Below are 19778 nucleotides of genomic sequence, written 5' to 3'. Positions count from 1 at the left end.
TCCTCTAAGAAAGACATTTTATTCATGACTTTCTATATTATTGGGGTCTATTAAAAACCATAAACTGAATTTGAGCCTCATTTTATTTGAAACTTGTTTTTACCCTCCAAATTTATAGAGGTCTTACATCAAAATGGAATATATTATTCACAAAGTTTGGGGATTGGAGGCACTGGTGACCGCAGCCGTGGAGAAGGCGGCTTATATTGCATGTCTCGGGCTCTAACAATCTTTCACAGCACAGTAACGCTCTTATTAATGACTGTCCCCAGATGCTGCTGTAATCTGCCCTCTCTTACCCAGAGGCCGAGGGCGGTCGCGGAGCTCGCGGTGGTTGGGGTGGCGGTAGGAATCTCTGTAGTGGTGTGCGATGGCCATGTCGTCCAGACGGTAGTGCTGTGGAGGGGGTGGGGTGGGGTGTGGCAGGCCGTTGGGCTGGTAGGAGAGCCCGTTGGAGGGGCTGAAACGCTGGCCAGGGCTGATAGTGCAGGGCCTCTTGTTGGGGTGCTCGGGATGGAGTGGTTCCCGCTCAAAGCCGTTCTCTTTGGTTCTGGAATGAGAAAGAAGATTTCAGAGTGAGGACAGGAAGGAAGGAGAGGTGTTGCACTGAGGTTACACTAATGTAGATGGATGGATGGATGGATACAGAGCCAGTCCTAGACTTCTAGCGGCCCTAAGTAAAACTTTGTCAGGGGCCCCTGTCAGTGCATTCATAAAAACCCAACACAATCTCACAGCAATTCGCAACTATTTTACATTTTGCTGAATTGGTGGCTAAATTGTGTGAATTCGTACAACCTCATTTGTACACTTTCATACGATCTGTTTAAACCCCAGTGATGGGTAGGGTTTAGGGCGGGGTAAGGGGTGTTCCTTTATAATGAGGTTTATTTGAAAACCGTAAATTTTTTGTACAAATCAAATTGCTCAACAGCGTCTGTTTCGCAGCTCAATACGCTTTTACACGTTACATGATTTGACTGATTTGGGTGTAAGGGTGACAGTGCACCACTTTAAAGGAAAGGAACGCAGAATCGTGATTTCACAACCGTTTGAAACCAAAATCAAAAACGAAACTGAAAGACAGCTCTAGTCATTAAATCATTCTTGAGAGCAAGGGGGCCCCCTGGTGGTTCGGAGGTACTTGTGTACTTTGTGTATAGGGAAGACCGGCTCTGGATGGATGGGTGGGTGGATGGATGGATGGATAGATAGATAGATAGATAGACAGACAGACAGGTTAAACGATAGAATAGATAGATAGTTAGGCATACAGACACTTTTTATTTCCTCTTCTACACAACTGGTTGTCTTTCCATGTCAGGGAGAATGTTGACTCACTAGTTTTTTTTTTAACCACTCCAACGAGACACTGTCTGACATTGAGATGTCTTCTGAGGACAGTGTGTTCGTTCATGTAATGTACTTTCCTTCGTTGTTGGTCGAGGGGAGAATGTGAAACTGCTCCTGAGGCAGTAAGAGTCTGTCATCTAATGTGCTAAGTAGAAAAGCAGCTACTATGGCTCCGTCGAGCACTTTGTTGTCCATAAAAAGAGGTCTTGACAGAGCACATGAGGACCATAAGAGATGTGCACTTACAGGACTCACTCTGCGCACCTAAACCCTGGGGCTTTCACATTGCTCTGCCCTTCACTTTCATGTGTCACGGGTCCAGGTGTTCGCAGATGCTGGTACTCGTGTGAGTCACTGTGTGTGTGTTGTGAGGCGGTCGTCCCTCGGTTACCTCTGAAAGAGACTGAACTTCCTAATGAGCTGCTTTTATGAGCTGCTAATGTGCATCCATCACCGTCCATATGCTCCTCAAAGCAAACTCTCTCCTCCACCCACACCTCCAAAACACAGCTGCCTTTATTTTACCCTAGTCTCATACATTTTAATACCAATTCTAATTCTATCCATTCTTCATGGACTTGTGTCTCTGATTCAGACACTGTATGTGATTTTCACGTAATTCTCCATCTTACTTTTTTTTCCCATCCACAAAACATGCATTTTTTAAAATCTCTTTTTTTAAATTTATTTATTTACATTGTAATTTGTTTTATTTTATATTATTACTACTAATAATATAAAACTACTGTTTTACTGTATTTTTGATCAAACAAATGCCGCTTTGGTGAGCAAAAGGGACTTCTTTTAAAAACCTGAAAAAATCTTACCAACCCACAACTTTTTTTTTAACAGTAGTGTACAAGTAAGATCCCACTGATAGTCATTGCGTGCAAGCATTTTAAAATCCCAGGTAATGTCTTAAATTAGGTTTTGAGGATCACTGAAAGCTGTGAACTGAATCTGAACCTCATTTTGAAACACCTTTTTTTTTTTTTTTTTTTTGCTTTTCAAATATATAGGGGTTGTGCAGCACAATGGAATATTTTATTCAAATAAGTCTCGGCACACATTTCTCTTCTAAATGAGGAGAGCGTACTAAGAATGCATTGTAGGGTGCGCTCCTCTCTGTAGCCGTAGTTTCCTGATTCCTTTGATATTAATCAGACTGAAGTGACCGTATATTGTACTCCGTGATTAAGGACAGCATAGCTCCCTTTCAAATTCCAATATTGCTTTCTCTCTCTCTTGCACCTCCTCATTCTGAGTGTGGAGAGTCGAGTTGAGCCGAGCCGAGCTAAGCAGAAACAGAAGCGCTTAGCCAGCCGTATCTGAGCTGAGTCTCATCTGTATGTGTTATCAGCCATGTCCCCAGGCTCACCTAGCCATACATTAGAGCTCACGCAAAAATGCAGGTATTACATTTAAAAAAAAAAAAAAAAAGATAGAAAGAGAAAAATAGAGAGCTGTATATTCTTCCCTAATAACCACGGGGACCTGAGCTGATATGTATTCATAAAAGATTGCATATTAAAAATGATGTTTCTTCACTGAAAAAGAAATAATTCTGAGCTCCTGGAAATGAACTGATATATAAAAGCTTTTATATTTATATAGCTTTTCTCTCAGTCCACAGACTGTAGATTTGCTCTGGTTTTACAGTGCTAATTCTTACTCATGTCCATCTCAACAGGAAGTCTCCAAAGAATCTATCTGCATTCTCCAGATGTGTCTGGTTCCTCTAGGTTCTGCTCCATTAAAGGATGAGAATCCAAATGACGCATGACAATATAGACACTCATAACCTGCTGCAACATTTCTACATCCCTCCAGCTGTTTTACAAGCATGTATTCCTAGTCTATATATTTAGGTGCCTAAAGTCCACTCACTACCAAACAAATGCTCTATTAAACGTATCGATATTTGATAACTTTTAAAAAAGATTTTAATTACTATGAGCTCTTTGTTTCGTTATCTGGGCTCAACAATAAGAAAAGGCCCACTGACCTGAAGCCAGTATGAGAAAGTTTGCATCATCTTTACAACTTACTTGATTGTGTTTTTATTCCTTGGAAACTTATACACCTGGTTTTGTGTGATGAATTGAACACACTTATCCGACTGACTTCTGTTAGCCTTGTAAACATTAATTAGATTGCTGTAAATTTTGATAAAAGAATACATACAGTAATATTACATTAAAAAAGTATTTTTTTTTCTATAATTGTGTAAATTATAGAAAAATATAAATATAAATTGTATTTTTCTCTCAAAGGAAATAAAATGTTTGTTTTTTTTTGTGTAGGGGCAATTGAAAATGTAGTGTATCTGTCTAAAAAAACTACAAAACTAATTGATAATGATGTCAATTTACTGTTTGGCTCACCTGTCAGGCGTTCTTCTCTTGCCGTTCTCGTTGACATCCATTAAGAGTTCAGAAGAGTCGACGGGTGATGTGGTGCTTGTGTCCAGCAGGAGCTGCTCATGTTGGGCGAGATACTGAGCCGGGTTCTGCTTGGCCAGCCGTGCACAGTGCACCAACTCCCTTTGCAGTAGTGGCAGGTTGGCCTGTAGGGGGAGATAGCGGTCAGGTTGTGCTGAGCAGATGTGGCACTATGAAGCTGTCCACAGCCAGAGGCTCTAAACACCGTTTTTTGTTTACTCATTATTATTATTACAGGTACATTCTTCCAAAATAAAGACACTCTCACGCCGTTTCGAGCAGCACTCTATTGTGACCTGAAACATGCATTAGTGCCCTGGGCCCTTGATATGAGCAATCATGGTCAACATAGAAAGTGACATCTTCAAAGCAGATGGTTTGGAGGTGGGGGGGCAACGTTTGCTTTCTTTCTGTCTCATTTCCTCTGCATCTCCGTCATGATTACTAGCTGGCTTGGCTTTCTCCGAAAGCACTTGGAGGCCTCGCCACTTCAAAGACACACTGAGGAGCATTTTCACGGCAGATGAAAGGTTTTTGTGAATCCCCATCCAACAACAGTTGGACTATTGCAGCATCTAAACAGCGCAAGGTGTTAGTTGGAGGATGATGTCTATTTTTTTTCTCTTTCTGTGCTCTCTTCATTTCTGTTTTCTTTCTTTCTTTCTTTCTGGCCTGTGACTCTGATCTAAGACTATAATCAGACATCTTTTCAGCTCTGGAATATTCTTCAGAGTACTCTCACAGTGTGCCTTTTCAGTGATGTAATGGCTAAAATTAGGAGCAGTGCGTTGATTGAATATTGAACGAAACACAATGAAAGCATAGACTTTAAAGGAAGCATGGCAAAAAATTTAGCCATTGGTCATGATACAGATTAAATGCCAAAAATCAAAAAAGTAAAACGCAATAAATGTAAATAAATAAAAGTTATTTTGATTCATTTTAATGAAGATAATGATTGGGATTGTTTATAAAGGACCTCTTGGTCGCCAGCTGTATGAGGTAATGGTCTGTTAGTAGTTTATGGTGATAATTACCAGAGGCAGTGAAATTGCTTTGACCCTAAGTGACCTTAGACTTTCATTAAATGGAGGTTCTCATAGTTAGTGACAGTTCATATACAGTGGCTTTAAAAAACACTGTAAAAAATTGTTTTCTTACTCAGTATTTTGTCTCGCTTTCCAGTATGAATATCGAAACATTCTTATACCAAGATACATTTTCTTGAGGAGTAAAATGACATGATATAAAGTTGGGTTAAAAAATTAACTTTTTTTTTTTTTTACCCCATTGGGAGATATTTTTAAACCATTAGTTCACTTCAGAATTCAAATTTCCAGATAATTTATTCACCCCCATGTCATCCAAGATGTTTATGTCTTTCTTTCTTCAGTTGAAAAGAAATTATGGTTTTTGAGGAAAACATTTCAGGATTTTTCTCCATATAGTGGACTTCAATGGCTACCAACAGGTTGAAGGTCCAAATTGCAGTTTCAATGCAGCTTCGGTTCTACACAATCCTAGACGAGGAATAAGGGTCTTATCTAGCTAAACAATTGGCCATTTTGTAAAAAAAAATAAAAATCTGAATACTTTTTTTTAACCACAAATGCTCGTCTTGCACTGCTCTGCGATGCGCCGCGCATTACGTAATCACGTTGGAAAGGTCATGCGTGACGTAGGCCGAAGTACTGCGGTAGGGTGAAAAACTCCATCTCATTTTCTCCTCCAACTTCAAAATTGTCCGACATCCTAGTTATATATAAAGGCCGTCTGACTTAGCCTTTGTACGTTCGCTTTGTAAACACTTGCTCGACACTTTTCAGCCTACGTCACGGGTGACCTTTCCAACGTGATTACGTAATGCGTGGCGCATCGCAGAGCTAGTGCAAGACGAGCATTTGTGGTTCAAAAAATATACAATTTTTTTTTTTTTTTTATTGTTTCGCTAGACAAGAACCTTATTCCTCGGCTAGGATCGTGTAGAGCCCTTTGAAGCTGCACTGAAACTGCAATTTGGACCTTCAACTCGTTGGTAGCCGTTGAAGTCCACTATATGGAGAAAAGTCCTGGAATGTTTTCCTCAAAAACCTTAATTTCATTTTGACTAAAGAAAGAAAGACATAAACATCCTGGATGACATGGGGCTGAGTAAATTATCAGGAAATTTGAATTATGAAGTGAACAAATTTTTAAGTATATATATTTTTTAAGAAAACAAGATCTAATATGTGACTCTGGGCCACAAAACCAGTCATAAGTTGCATGGGTATATTTGTAGCAATAGCCAACAATACATTGTATGGGTCAAAATTATCGATTTTTCTTTTATGCCAAAAATCATTAGGATATTATGTACAAATCATGTTCCATTAAAATATTTAGTAAATTTCCTACCACAAATTTTTGTGAGTGGATATGCATTGCTAAGGACATCATTTGGACAACTTTAAAGGCGATTTTCTCAATATTTTTTTTTTTTTTTGCACCCTTAGATTCCATATTTTCAAATAGTTGTATCTCAAACAAATATTGTCCTATCCTAACAAACCATACATCAATGGAAAGCTTATTCAGCTTTCAGATGATGTATAAATCTCAATTTAAAAAAATTGACCCTTATGACTAGTTTTGTTGTGCAGGGTTGCATATGTCATTTTGCTTTTATCTTAATTCATCTTGATTTTAAAGAATGTTTAGATATTTAACAAGACAAAATAATGAGGAAGAAAATCATATTTGCCATGTATTTCCAGACAATGAATGAGAAAAGCTTATTCATCAGAAAACGTTAACACAACAGTCTAATTTGTGTTGTGTGCAACTCCGTATAAAAGCATTTTGGATAATAGCGGTAAAAACAATTTTATCATCATGTATTTTTCATAATACAATCCTGTAGCTTTATAAACATGCAGTGATTTGACGTTTGCTTCGATTATGTCTGAGTGTGTTCTCCAGCTCCTGTGTGGTCCATTAGCACACAGCTATTTGGAAACCAGCATATCAAACACAAGCCGCAAAGCAGTTTGCCATGTATATGTAATCCTCACTTCCTCTGCACTGCTAGCATGTGGTGAAGCGCCGACTATGTCACGCTGAGTACGTCTCTGAGCAATGAGGCACAGAGCCGCAGAGGAACACATGTGCTTACAGGCTTTATGAAGCCTGCTGAACGAAGCGGCGGCTAAATATTACAAATTTATCTGATGAGGAATCCATTTGGAGAAATCATAAACAAAAGCCATCAGCACAAAGGCCGTCAGCTGGCGTCAAATTCGGATTACATCATTAGCGTGATGCGCGCTGCCCTTCCTGTAAACACTTCCCCGCAAAACCCAACTCTGACGGGAGGGTCGCTAGACAACATTAGCCTAATGAAAAAATGCTGCTAATGCACATTGTTGCAGCTGCGCTTCTGCACACTTATAAAAGCCCCTGTTCCCACAGCCATATGGTATTTGTCATTAAAGGCTCCTTTGAGGAAAACCACTAAAATTAGACGAGAGGGAGAGAGGGAGCGAGAAAAAAAACACAAGTTGCTTCTTTGATACCACCCCTCCTGACTGGATGATACAGTAACCATATGGCGTGGAGTTGTGTGAGAGTGAGCGAGTCAGGGAAGTGTCCCTGTATGCTTCTCTGCATCCGTCAGCGGCCGGCGCAACCCCTAATGGGACCAATTTCTGCATGACAGAGCCAGCCAGGACAAGCAGTGGACAAGATGAAATGCCTTCGAATGGCACGCTGCGAGAACGGCAGCAGCATCAAACCGACGGACCCCTTTCCATCATCATCTAATGGAGTAAACAACACAGATTTGATCCATCTCCACCGGTCGCTTATTTTATTATTATGGAAAGGAAGATGGAGGAAAGCAGAGCAAGAGAGAAAGATGGGAAACAGGGGGAGGGGGTGAAGGTTAGACAAAGAGGGAGGGGAAAGGGTAGGTTGGTGCGTCGTGCGTAATAGCTGTCACTTACTAGCAGATGAAAACGAATGGCTAACGATTGAGAGTGGATGGATACAGCAGTCACCATATGGATCAAAGCTCATGAGAATTTAATCTCTATCAAGCGCTGATGTCTATTTGCTACATATGTCATAAATTAACAAATTATACATTCGCTCCGCAGGCTACAATCACTTTAATCTCGAACATGATAATGTGATACAAAAATGTGTCATGTGTAACTCAAATACTTCCCTTAGTCGAAAGAATAATATGCAGAGTGTTTATTTGAACGGTTCATGTTAAGTGCTCCAACATAAACAGGCCCAGAGACACATTTAACTGTAATGAAATAAGGGCTGTAGTGACAAATGGGCGGCAGAGAGGGCAAAGGTTGATATTCTCCCAGACAACAGATCGTCTTACTGTGGTAATGGTTTCAGATGTGCCCTGCCCTTAGAAATTCAGCGTGAGAAAAGCAACGGTCGAACAAGGGCGTCCATCGACACGTATGAATAAAAAGAGACATTGTGCTGTGGGACGGTCTCGTATGGAGCTGTTACACTGAGTAATGTGTGTTCGCATCAAGTATTTCCAAAGAGAAACTAAAAAATAGGTCCCAGTGACCAAGAAATCTGATGCCTCTTTGCTCATGAGGAAAACATGTATCCATTTAGGCCATTTAAAAGCGAGGGATGAAAAAAAAATCGAGAGCTGGGAGAAATATGTACATCTGTGCCTCAGTTGTTTAAATGTTTTCCAGATTGCTTGCTTGTGCAATACCTTCAGAAATGGGATGACAAAAGGTCGGAGTGGGAAGTTGGTCGCTTCTTGCAGTTTGGAGTGGAATTCCTCAATGGTTAGAGTGGAGTTCTGCAGGGAGAGAGGAAAAAAGACGGTGCACGCATGAATACATGTGGAAAACATTATGTGATAATATTACTTATTGGAGGCAAAACTATATCCTGCTGAAGATTGAATGATTTGAAGACTGTAATGGGAGGCATATGGATGGCTGTGGTGAAAGGCCTTGTATGGGGAAGTTTGATCTGGTGGTTTTTACATGTGCACGCGTTGACCGCATCATCATTGCATCAACAAACACACACAAATACGTAAGCAAACACAACTACAGATGCAGTATTACACCAGGCAGCTTGCTCTCCGAGATAAGACATGGCATAAACATCATAACGCACACAGAAGATATGCGGCTTTAAAAAAATATGTCTTGTTCCCTACCTAACTGACATATATCTCACCCCTGTTAAACTTGGCAGTGTAAAAAAAGAGAAATGACTAATTTCTATCTCTCCTGCTCTCAGCTCTATCATCTTTTAACAGACTGATAGAACGGATTGGATACTATTTTCAATTTTCTAGATGTTATTTCCAAGAGAGGTAGCGGAAGGAAAGATGGGAAGGACGGCGGAGAGTCGTACGTTTGAGAAAAATACACAGGCTTTTTTTCCTCCTCTCTTTTCCCAGACCTGAATTTTGTTACATTAGGCTTACATCTGTTCGGCCAGATTGCAGCGGCCTGTTTTGACAGCCAGAAAGCCTCCTGAGCTTTTCTCCAGCATCGGCGGCGCTAATTAAGTGTGTCACTCTTTTCAATAAGGCAGAGTGGGGAGCGAATTAAAAAGAGCCATGGAAGCCAAGGGGACACAAGGAAGCCTCTGCATGTAGACATAGCGAAAAATAAACAAATGCCCGCTGAAAAAAAGAGCTTTCCTTTGGAATGGCTAATTAAAGCAGCCCTCCTCTAGTACAGGCTGCTATTTCACCATTGTTTATTCCATAACTACATATTAATGAAAATAATGCTGTGTACAGCTTATGGTGCACATCTTGTCAAGTGGATCGTTTTTTTTTTCTTTCTTTTTCACAGTTATGTTGCTATCCTTAGCAACAGATGTGTTGGACAAGCTTTTATTTTCTATGATAAAAGCCAAATAAAATTTGGTGGCAAAACCTTTTTGGTGACAAAAAAGCAAAACAAATCCTTTTCAGCTATCTGTGAACTTTTCAGGAGACACAATAATCACTAGTATCCTGACAGAGACAACCTTTTTTTTTTTTTTTTTTTTAGTTAAAGAATTTTAGTCATATAAACAATACACTGTTAGAAAATCATTAAGGTAATGATGAAACAGAAGTAGCGGCAGACCTTTTCTTCTGTTTTTTGATGTACATCCGAGTGTAACAGCTTATCGAAAAAGAAAACAAGTGTAGGACATGGTTCAATTCATTGGTAGCCGATTGGATTTTGAGATATGGGTATTGTCCTCAAAAACAGGGTTTAAGGAAGATCCATAATTGGAGAAGTCCGGCATACATCACCACAAAAAAGTCTGTCATTTCACAGTAAAATCGAGTTTTAACATTTTGATTAAAAATTATCAGAACTAAAAAATAAAACAAATGCATGGACAGTGTTGAGGGTAACGCATTACAAGTAACTTGAGTTATGTAATCAGAAGTAACTAGTACAGTAACACATTACTCTTTCAATTTACAACAAAATATCCAAGTTACTTTTTCAAATAAGTAACGCAAGTTACTTTTTCACATTTATTGACTGACTGCTCTCCTGTCCCCAGGTTGAGAGAAATAAAGTGCAGAGGTGTTGTGTGCGCTGTGTGAACATGATGGTTTTTATAGTTCTAGACTAAATGTGTACATGCATCTCACTTGCACGAAAACATTCAGTTTTCCTCAAAATTAATAAAAACAGTGAAATGCAATCTCAGAATTTTATGCAAACCTGTAATAATTAACTACATTAGATTACACAAATATACTTTATGTATTTAATCTCACTTTATTAACCAATGTCTTGCTGCTGACCTTCAATGATCTAATTCAACCATACTAATAAGCAAAAATTACTTTAGATTTAGAAATAAGAGCGTTGAACTTCCTTCTCCTGTATTGTATTCTTCTTTAATCCAGAACGGCAGCACAGCTGAAAGGTTTGTTTGAGTTGCGCCTTCTACTGTACAGGTGTAAATATGTATTTCCTTCAGCCTGAGGCTTATTCATTTCAATTTTGGTGTGAAAGAGCCTTAACATTTGCCAATTTTTTTTTAGTGGTTATTATAAAACAAACAAGCAAGCCCATCCCAGCTGAGGAAAAGTAACGCAAAAGTAATGTAACACATTACTTTTCATAAAAAATAACTAAGTAATGCAATTAGTTACTTTTTTAGGTAGTAACGCAATATTGTAATGCATTGCTTTTAAAAGTAACTTTCCCCAACACTGTGCACAGATTAATCATTCACAATAAGATTAATACCATGCATTTACATGATAGATTGGGTGAATTTTCATTTCATGCTGACTTTAGCCACCAAGTGACACAGTATATGTGATAGCAGACTCACCACAAGCCCCAACACCAGCGTACGCACTCGTTCTCCTATCTCAGGTGAGATATCATTGCCGAACTGCTGCAGTGTCGTGAGGAAGCGTTTGAGCTTGCTGAGCTGCCTTGCGCCACAGGCCGGTGGCAGCTGTTGATTGGCCAGTGAGGATGAAGATGATGATGAAGGCCCATTGCTGAAGCCATTGGGTGGAGATGGAGCTCCGTTCAGTGCAGTAGGAGAGTGACTGGTGCCATTCGTTACTGGAAAACAGAAACATATTATTTCTACACGCCACAAAGAGAACATTGGCATTTATTTTTAACCCAAGTATATTGAACGATCTAAACCCAAAAGATTCATATTAAACACTGCCAGGAACATTCCTCAAAAAGAAGCTGCAAGACGATCCTTTGTCAAAAATGACACTGGCTTTGTATGAACGCCTGTGACTGACGGTGCTTGAACGAGGCTCTTGTGACAGTGGAACATTTGTTTTGAATCAGCCATGGCAGCTTTGAGAAGGAAGCCGTGCGTTCTTGCTTCCATACATCAGACATATTAAGTCCAGAGGAGGAGAATACATGTGGTCGAGTGCCCCCCGTGCCACGATGAGAAACATACGCGGCGGAGGGATGCAGCTTGGAATCAACGTCTCTCTAATGAGATTAGGCTGCGTGATAGCCTCGTTTGCCTGGCCTCCCTCCAACAGAACAGAAACGAGATACTTGAGCTGCATCTGGTAACAATTACATGGAGGGGAAATCAAAGCGCTTGCTTTGTTAAACCTTCAGAATGTATAATTAGAGTCTGCCTTTAAAAAGGCTCCGGATTGCTTCAGACCCGGCTTGCTTTTTGTCTCTTTTTTCATAAGCGCTAATTGCAGAGTCCAACTGATCTGTTTTTAGGGATGTAACATCAGAGAGAGGAATGTGTTACTGCTGTTGACAGCACACCACTGCTCAATTACACTGACATGGTGCTGGGAGGCTGCGGCACGGACGGCTTTGATAGTGAGCCACTCCAGCGCTCCCCTGAGCTGCCATGTGTGATGCTCTTTGTGGCATCAGCCAGCGGGCAGACGCAAAAATCTGCAGGTCAGAAGGCGATGTGAACTCATGACGGCAGTAATGAGGGGAATGCAAAACTACATATTCTTTATATTCTCTGACATTTGTAAGAATAACATTGCAGTGCAGAAATACTGGTAATTCTCACCTCACGCTCAAAGTTTTGATTAGTATACATCATGTCTGATCTAGCGGTTGCATATGGTCTAACCGTAAAAATAATGCTGTTAAATAATTTACGCACCCAAAGCTCAGATCAAAACTCAACATATGCATATGACAGGAACTCCAAAGCTCCCGTACTTCTCTCCACTGGACACAAACACAACTTATTTAGTATTTGATTAGTTTCTGTAAGAACATCTCCTTTAAACCAACTAGCCAACAATTCTGACACATCACAAACTGTGAAATGCAGGAAGATGAATTGGAAGTCCAAATATCATTATTTCAAAATGAAATAATGCATCTCTGTAAACCAAATGCAAAAAAAAAACGTACTGCAATGATCTGGCTTGGCTGACTTGGTTAGTTTGGATGCTGGAAGTTTATTTAGGTATCCACACTTTCCAAGAAAGAACAGAATTGGATTCAGTATGAAAGGTTTGCTATGAGAATATTTTATACTTTTGTGCCATTCAGATACATTGGTCATCTGTCGTGGTGTTGATGAATAGGTCAAACACAGTGTGAATGAGTACTCACATGCAGTTGGGGTGAAGGAGCTGGTCCTGGGAGCTCCCTGTGTGGTGGGGGGAGGAGGCATGGTGGGCGGAGTTAACCTGGACTGTGTTTTCACATCAGCAGGTGAGTCGGGCATGGTGGAGCGCTTCTCAGTACGATCTGCAGAAGAAAAAGTGGAACAGTTCTTGTGAGACCTCAGTGATATCCCAACAGCTGCCTCTCCACAGCACCTGAGCTCCTGTAAGATATACACACATAGCTACATACACGGTACACGCCTTTAGAGAGTTCATAGATAGTAACACCAGTCAAATTCCAGCTGTCATCACCATTTCCCTAATGATCAAAGACACCGGCAATACTCTCATTAAAATGTTTCAGAAATCTGGAGGAACCCCACAGAGATCTCCAGCATCTTCAACAGACATGTAATGTCTAAAATACCCTGTTCCTCCAGATTAAATAGTCAGTAAACCCATTCTACACTTGATTATGGTTAAGTATAATAGAAATAAGCTAATTTGCTTGCATGTGCAAAACTCGCAGTCACAGTGCTTGGGGGTTATCACGTGTTGCTATGTGGTTACTAGGATTTGTGAGTGGTTTCTAGAGCATTGCTACATGGTTCAACTTCAATTTACTTTGTGTCAGTTAGTTAACAAAAATAAAAAATCTGACTGTTTAAAAAAACAATAGTAGACCTCAATAAACCGCATGATTTGCAGTATCATTCATGTCCCTAAGAATTTAAATAGCTCTAGTATGCTCATAGCTTCTTAAAATGTGAAGTTTATATTTAGGTTTTTAAAAAGCAAAATATTTAACAAATAGAACGCTGATTGTGGGTAATATCTAACAAGACTGGTCAGCATCTCTCTCTCTTGATAAAGTGGTCATTGTTAGAGATGAAGAGGTCTCCATCTCTACCATCTCTTTTGATTTATTTTTTTTTTTTTGGTTTAGTTTTTAGTTTTTTGCAGCAACAGTGATGTTTTTTAGGGCATGTGCATGCTTTTTTTGTTATTCAAAATCCTAGATATGACAGCGCACAACATGATATCTAGACATTGTTTACTCCAGAAGGTCATGACTAACGCTGGGGTCACGGTGTTCTTTAGCTGCTATAACAGTGCACCTTAAAAGCCTGCCTATCTATCAGACTTATGATAGCAAAGTCACTCTCATTTTAGTTGTTTTACAACATCAGCATCTGTACTGACCCATCATCACCCTTGTTCTCTCTGTTCCTTACATATAGACAGACATGTACGTGTTGTACCAGCTGTGGGAACATTGTGTGTCAGGGCGAGCAGTCGTCCTACATCTGGGAAATGTTGCTTGACTTTCCTGATTACAACTGTCCTGGGTGTCCCCTTAACTCTGATAACAGCAGGGGCTCCTGTCTTTCCCCTTCTCTTTTTCTCACCGCTCTCTTTTCAGCACGCCTTACTCCACAGAAGAATATTAAACACAGTCAATTGATAATGGCTATACCTCCCTTTAAACATGCTTCACAACTAGAGATATCAGCTATTGTCTTGCTAGCCATGTACACACTGCAGAATGATCTAAAAAGAAAGGTGGGTGCTCTAAAGCAGAAGAGATAAAAAAGGGTGGGAATTTCAGCTCTGTATGGCTCCCATTCCCTATAGGCACCTCTATGGCTGTATGTGTGCACCAGAACCTAAACATGTGCCCCATTCTTGCTCTCTTTGCACTCTCAATCCGTTCCCCAATTGATAAAAAGTCACTCGTGCTAAAAACAAAGCTCAAGCGTTTTACAGATCCATCTATCCCAGCCTGAGCTAAACGTTTATGACAGAATAATGAGCGGGGGTCTTTATTCCACTCCTACACCTGTGCTGATTAACAGTTCTGTATCTGTATTGTCAATAAATAAATAAATAAATACATTTTAAAAAAGCAAATAATATAAAGAATGAAGAGATGATGGACAGACTACTGAGATAAACCAAAACTGGTAATGTCAAAGTGACAATTACTTCTAATAAGGCAACTCTGCATTCGGTCTACGATATTCAAAAACACAATGATGGAAACGAAAGATTCTTGAGTCAGTGAAAGGGATGAGGCAAAGCAAAGTGGTTCGATTCAACATTAAAATCTCAGTATGGGGTTAGTTATTACCTTGAAATGTTAACAACGTGACAAGTCCAGGCACTATAATTTATGAGAGCCACAGTACAAGTCTGAAATGAATAAAATAGCCCAAGCACTGGTGCGAAAGCTTTTCTAAACCAATATGCCTGTCAGATCGTTATAATTGGAAAATATCCTACGAAATTGTGAAAAATTATATTAATTGTCCAAGATGGAAAAGGTCTACAGGAAAGTCTTTATTCGGCTTTGGTCTCAGAAGCAGCCCAGGGCAACCTAAAAAGCAGCTTGTGGATCTGCATGTGTAATTGAGGATTAACATCTGGGTCAAAGTTGGGATTGGATTGGGAATCGAGAAAAGAGAAACAACCCTGAGGTGTCTAAACCTCATCCTCTATCCTTACCTGTCGAACAGAAATGGATGATAGGAGGTAGAGAATAGGCTGTAATCTGTGTGCACACTTTCATGTGCATGTTCACAAGCATGTCGATATGGACACTAAGATTCTGAATGTGAAAAAGTGTTGTGAATGTGGAACGTCCTCCATTAGGATCTGTAGCACAACATATCCATTATGTTTCATATTTCCTTCACTATTTTCTGCTGGAATATTACACATCAGACAACTTAAAAGCACTGCACTTCCATAGTGTGCGTCATCCAGCGTTTGAGTGAAATAAAATCACCATAATACATCTCACTTTTATACTGGCAGGATGGATGAATTCCACATCAAGTACAATCAATGACTGTAAAAACCCATCTGAAAAAAAAAAACGAAAAAAAAAAAAAACATTCTGATAGAAGGGTTCTCTACTATTTATATTATAATCTCACTATTTCCATTAGACTAAGAGTACTGGAATAAAATCTAGGTGTTATATACAGTACATAATATGGAGTGCAGGGTACATATGCACAATTTTTATATATATTTTATCTCCTATTAGTAAAAGCAAACAGGATTGCCAATAAAAATGCATTGTACAAAAGCAGCATTAAACCCACCTAAAAGTGGTAGACTGCACAAACATGCTGTGGGAAAAAAAGAGATGCATAACTCAATTCAAATGAGTTCCCTCTTGGAGTGGAAAAGAAGCAATTTTGCATTTTAAACAGGCTTAAAAACATACCAGAGTGCACATCCATCCTGCCTTGATTTCATAAAGTTAATCTGCGCAGAGTTAACGCACAGAGTGCATTTGTTTGGCAGTTACCTGGCCTTTCAAAACGGGAAATTGGCAGACGAACGGCACAGATGAATATTAGGCAGGACACCACGGATATTGATGCAGCAAGAGATTTAATGTGGCTCCTAGGAAGGACGATGAAGTGCTTTCCATTTTCCTGTTCGCCAAGGTCTTTTATTGCTTTTCAAAAGAGCTCTCGAGTAATATGGATCGCCATTAAACGGCACACCAAACTGAGCATTAGAAAGCACAGAGTCGCTCATCTTCACTCCATGCCTGGTCATTTTTCATGACCTGACAGTGGCACTGAATATCTTGCAAGGACGTGACTGGCTCTCCTAGCTGCTCTCCTTATATCTTCGTGCTTTAATCACCAATTTGCATGCACAAACAAATACCAGAAATCAAAGAGAAATCGTAAACTTTCACACTATTTTTATTAGAACACTTTTAAAGACCAGCATGATTTGGTGCAGAACTGAGTCACATCCTTCAGGGTCAGTTAGTCAGTTCGCCTCTATGATCTAAACAGTCAGCTGTGCATGCTGTTAATTTCTACAGTCTTCTATGAAGGTGAATAAAAGAGCAACTCGGCTATTTAAAGAATTAGTTTACTTCAGAATTAAAATTTACTAATGGGTTGAAGTTTCAAATGGATTGAAGGTCCAAATTGCAGTTTCAATGCAGCTTCAAAGGGTTCTACGCGATCCCAGGTGAGGAATAAGGGTCTTATCTAGCGAAACAATTGGTCACTTTCCAAAAAAAAAAAAAAAAATTATATACTTTTTAACCATAAATGTAGTCTTGCACTGTTCTGTGATGCGCCACGCATTACGTAATCACGTTGGAAAGGTCATGTAGGTGGAAGTACCGAGGTAGGGCGAAAAACTCCATCTCATTTTCTCATCCAACTTCAAAATTGTCTAACATTGTTTTTAACTTTTTTTTTTTTTTTTGTGTAAAGGCCGTTTGACTTTGTCGTTGCATATTCTCTTTGAAAACACTTGCTCGGTATTTCCGTCTAAGTCACGTGTGACCTTTCCAACGTGATTACGTAATGCGCGGTGCATCACAGAGTTAGTGCAAGATGAGCATTTGTCGTTAAAAAATATATAATTTTTATTTATTTTTTTAAAATGACCGATCATTTCACTAGATAAGACCCTTATTCCTCGTCTGGTATTGTGTAGAGCCCTTTGAAGCTGCACTAAAACTGCAATTTGGACCTTCAACCCGTTGGTAGCCATTGAAAATCCTGGTATGTTTTCCTTAAAAACCTTCATTTCTTTTTGACTGAAGAAAGAAAGACATCTTGGATGACATGGGGGTGAGTAAATTATCAGGAAATTTGATTTCTGAAGTGAACTAATCCTTTAATGGTTTTCCAAGTATTTATATTGAATAATAACAATAATAAACATGCCTGAACAAGTGACACTACATAGGTCCCATCTGTATACATAGAATTATGGGTTACAAATTTTCTTTACTTTTTCTTATTTGAGTCAAAAACAACTAGCCTAGACATTGAGCCTAAAAATTATACAATCTACAAAGAATATTACACAGAAATACAAAACTAAACTAACAGACAGTGACAAATTACATTTCTAAGCTTCAAGCTAATTTAAAGCCTGTACTTTCGTATTCTAGCGTATTCTTTCGTATTTGTAATCAACATCAGTCTTCAAAAAAACATCTTTTATCCATCCTTTTAGTCTGCTCCTTTCATACATGCACCCTGTATTTGATCTTTTCTTCTGATAACGTAAACAGAAAAATCATATGTTTGACGCACATAGCTCGACTTACATGTCTCTTACATCACTCACTGCACAAGTGGTAATGTTCGGCTCATTCCACGGTGAGTAAAACAGACATCTGTGTACACATCCAGTACGTGAGGAAAAAGAAGGTCACGAATCATCTCATTCATTTCCTTGTTGCGTATTAGAAACCCTAGGGTGTTTCTGAAGCAGCCCATCCCATGTGCAAACACATTATGAATTTAAAATCATAATCATGTAGGTGCATCTCCGCTTTTGTGTCATTGTGAAAACGGTAAAGCTGAAACTACATTCATCCTCCCACATGCCAGCTAAACTTGCTTATTCACTTAGAGACTTAGTTTAGAAGCTTTGTGAAACCTAATCTGCTGTGATGATTCAGCCTTATATTTCTGTAGTGCCTGCAGCAATGCATAAATCCCCCCTGTTATGTGTTTGCAGGAAGTTCAGGGAGGGTTTCTCTCCATAGAAAAATTGTTTTTTCTCCTCTGAGACAAGGTGTGACCAGTAATGTGAAACATGACGTGCAAAAGCCACAGGATACCAATCAGCTGCATACTAATGCTGACAAGAAGGCTGCTTTTAGTGGCCTCGTGCTCATCAGATCAGGGTCACAAGGTGAGGAAAGCAAAGATAGAGAGCATCTTTCACAGGAGACATCTCGCGGGACAGATAGCACCTTGAAAGGAGATGACGAAGGTGGCATTACAACCAGCTGCTGCGCTTTAGAGCCACCGTTCATTAAAGATAATGAAGTCAGTAATGTGGTGAGAATGAGAGAGAGAGAGAGAACATCGACTCTTTGGATAATTGGAATTCAGATGCCGTCTCAGGTATCTGAGGCCGAGGGTGAACTGGGAGAGCGTGTTGCGTCGGTATGAATACATTATGAACTTGTGCACGCCGATGCACCATGCAATCATCTCCGCCAGATGGAACGGCGCACAGAGCGTGGCCCATCAAACCCTGCCGGCTTGTCAAGGAAGATGTATGGATGCCCCCACCCTCCTGGAACTCATTCCCAACACTTATTCTGCTCATTCTCCCTGCAACAAAGCCTGTCCCTATGGATCTCCTTCTTCCTCTCCATCTCGTTCCCTCTCTCCCCGAGCCCTCACTTTTCAAGGGTTCTCCCCAGGCGCAGTTGTTTTCCTGAGCCCCACTTGGCCGGCGGCAGGTGGTGTGCCAACGTTCCATTCCATCCCATCAAATGACGCGCACTGATGGGACCTGCATCAGTCTGTGCTCACTCAAGAGTTACCAACCCACCCAACCACCAACCGCAGCACACAGCAACCTGTGCACTCCGATATTTAAAGAGATTGCACTCTTCCGTCGGGCTCATTCCTCAGCACACCCAACCGAGATGTTATTTCTGGATTACAACAGATGTATGAATCATTCCTCCTCTTAAACGCACCATAAATGCCATCATCAGTTACCGATGGCAGTAACCTTTAAAAGAAAGTGATTTCACACTATAGCTACCCACTTTGATGCCAGTCGTGCTGGCTTAAGTGGACACTGACGAGTGGGCACTGTTAGTTTTATAGTGTGGCTATAATGTGAGATAATGTGTTCCTGGAGCATTTCTGCAGTAAATAGGAAGGGCCGGGAGCCATCTGCTGATCCATTTCAAAATATGGTCTTGCGTCAAAGGAAAAAAAGGACTGACCAATAAAACAGATGCAGCGTTTTATATTGGAAGTCACTCTTTTTTCCTTTCGTCCTCTTCTTCAAAATGGATTTATCTTAACGTCTGTTTTAACCATCTGTTGAAATAAGGCCCCGTTGGCATGAAGCGCAGAGGAGGA

The 19778-nt window shown here is 40.0% G+C and overlaps 1 protein-coding gene across 4 annotated transcripts in view; it reads right to left on the bottom strand.

Annotated features, from left to right (window-relative positions):
* Window positions 1-19778, bottom strand: part of runx1t1 (RUNX1 partner transcriptional co-repressor 1) — a 58124-nt gene that overhangs the window by 11461 nt on the left and 26885 nt on the right. For all 4 annotated transcript variants that reach the window (XM_051873101.1, XM_051873100.1, XM_051873102.1 and 1 more), the window contains exons 2-6: window positions 12890-13027; window positions 11136-11377; window positions 8530-8619; window positions 3738-3919; window positions 300-550 (exon numbers count right to left, since the gene is read on the bottom strand). In XM_051873101.1, the coding sequence (XP_051729061.1) occupies window positions 300-550; window positions 3738-3919; window positions 8530-8619; window positions 11136-11377; window positions 12890-13027 (903 nt within the window). The remainder of the gene's footprint in view (window positions 1-299; window positions 551-3737; window positions 3920-8529; window positions 8620-11135; window positions 11378-12889; window positions 13028-19778) is intronic.

Source organism: Ctenopharyngodon idella, chromosome 19, assembly GCF_019924925.1.
Source record: "Ctenopharyngodon idella isolate HZGC_01 chromosome 19, HZGC01, whole genome shotgun sequence".
NCBI classification, from domain to species: domain Eukaryota; kingdom Metazoa; phylum Chordata; class Actinopteri; order Cypriniformes; family Xenocyprididae; genus Ctenopharyngodon; species Ctenopharyngodon idella.
The sequence above is the reverse complement of the archived record's forward strand: the minus strand, read 5'-3'. Positions and strand labels throughout refer to the sequence as shown.